Source organism: Fulmarus glacialis, unplaced genomic scaffold (genome assembly GCF_000690835.1).
Source record: "Fulmarus glacialis isolate BGI_N327 unplaced genomic scaffold, ASM69083v1 scaffold21901, whole genome shotgun sequence".
Lineage (NCBI taxonomy): Eukaryota > Metazoa > Chordata > Aves > Procellariiformes > Procellariidae > Fulmarus > Fulmarus glacialis.
In genome coordinates, this window is record NW_009193679.1 from 696 (window position 1) to 1,773 (window position 1,078).

Below are 1,078 nucleotides of genomic sequence, written 5' to 3' on the forward strand. Positions count from 1 at the left end.
GAATAGGAAACGCTCCGGGCTTCCTGCTTCTTCCACAGTCGTGGCTTCCACTTCCCCTATTGTTCAACTTCCTTCTCCACAATCTTCCTTAAATCACAGTCTTCCCTCCTCCCCCCACCATCACCCTCGCCCTCCCCTTCCACTCCTTCCCACGCACATTCAAGTTTCATAGCAGTTTGCAAGGAACTGGGGGGAACGGTTGCAAGGGAAGGGGGGCAGCTCTGCAGAGCCCGGGGTGGTCTGTCCCTCCAGGTTGTATCCCTGGGCTGGGAAGTCAGGGATAGATGAGGATCCGGGAGGGAGCACGAAGCTCCGGGCGGTGGAGGGACCAACTGCCCAGGAGGGGAGCGGGCGAGAGCCCGCACCCACAGCCCCCCCGTCCCAGCGAGGGAGTTGCTCTGGCTGCTCCTGCCCTGTTGTTGTTTGCTCGTTAACAGCTAAAGTGTCGGAGTACGGACTGCTGGGCCAGCCCAACACCATCCGCACCAACTTCACCACCAAGCAGCTGACGGAGCTGGAGAAGGAGTTTCACTTTAACAAGTACCTCACCCGGGCCCGGAGGGTGGAAATCGCCGCCACCCTGGAGCTCAACGAAACCCAGGTCAAGATCTGGTTCCAGAACAGGCGGATGAAGCAGAAGAAGAGGGAAAAGGAAGGTCTTGCCCCGCCTGCTGCCTCCAGGTCTGCGAAGGAAGCGAGTGAAGCCTCGGATCAGTCCAACTGCACCTCACCTGAGGCCTCCCCCAGCTCGGTGTCTTCCTGAAACGCGTCCCCGCAGGGGCACAGGGATCAGCCCTCGAGGGGCAGCTGCTCCCTGCAGACCCCAACACGCGCGAACACGCACCTCCCACGCACAGCCCCGTCCGCACACACGCGTGGAAGCAAGGCCACGCTTCCCTCCGAGCAGTCCCTTCGGCTCCGGCCGTCTCCACGCGTGTGATACCAGTTCTCCCGCTCGCATTTCTCTCTCTTAATTTATAGACCCTCTGTAAAACACTGGACTCCAAAGGAGCAGCCGTGTCCTCCTATATCCTTAGCAATAGGCGTTTGTCTCAGGGACTTTTCTGCCTCTCCCTTC

The 1,078-nt window shown here is 59.9% G+C and overlaps 1 protein-coding gene across 1 annotated transcript in view; it reads left to right on the forward strand.

Annotated features, from left to right (window-relative positions):
* LOC104083886 (homeobox protein Hox-B1-like) overlaps positions 1-763 on the forward strand; it is a gene marked incomplete at its 5' end in the record, with an annotated part of 1,453 nt that extends 690 nt beyond the window's left edge. The window contains 1 exon segment of the mRNA XM_009587542.1: positions 438-763. Coding sequence (XP_009585837.1) covers positions 438-763 — 326 coding nt within the window.
* Positions 764-1,078: the final 315 nt, after the last annotated feature.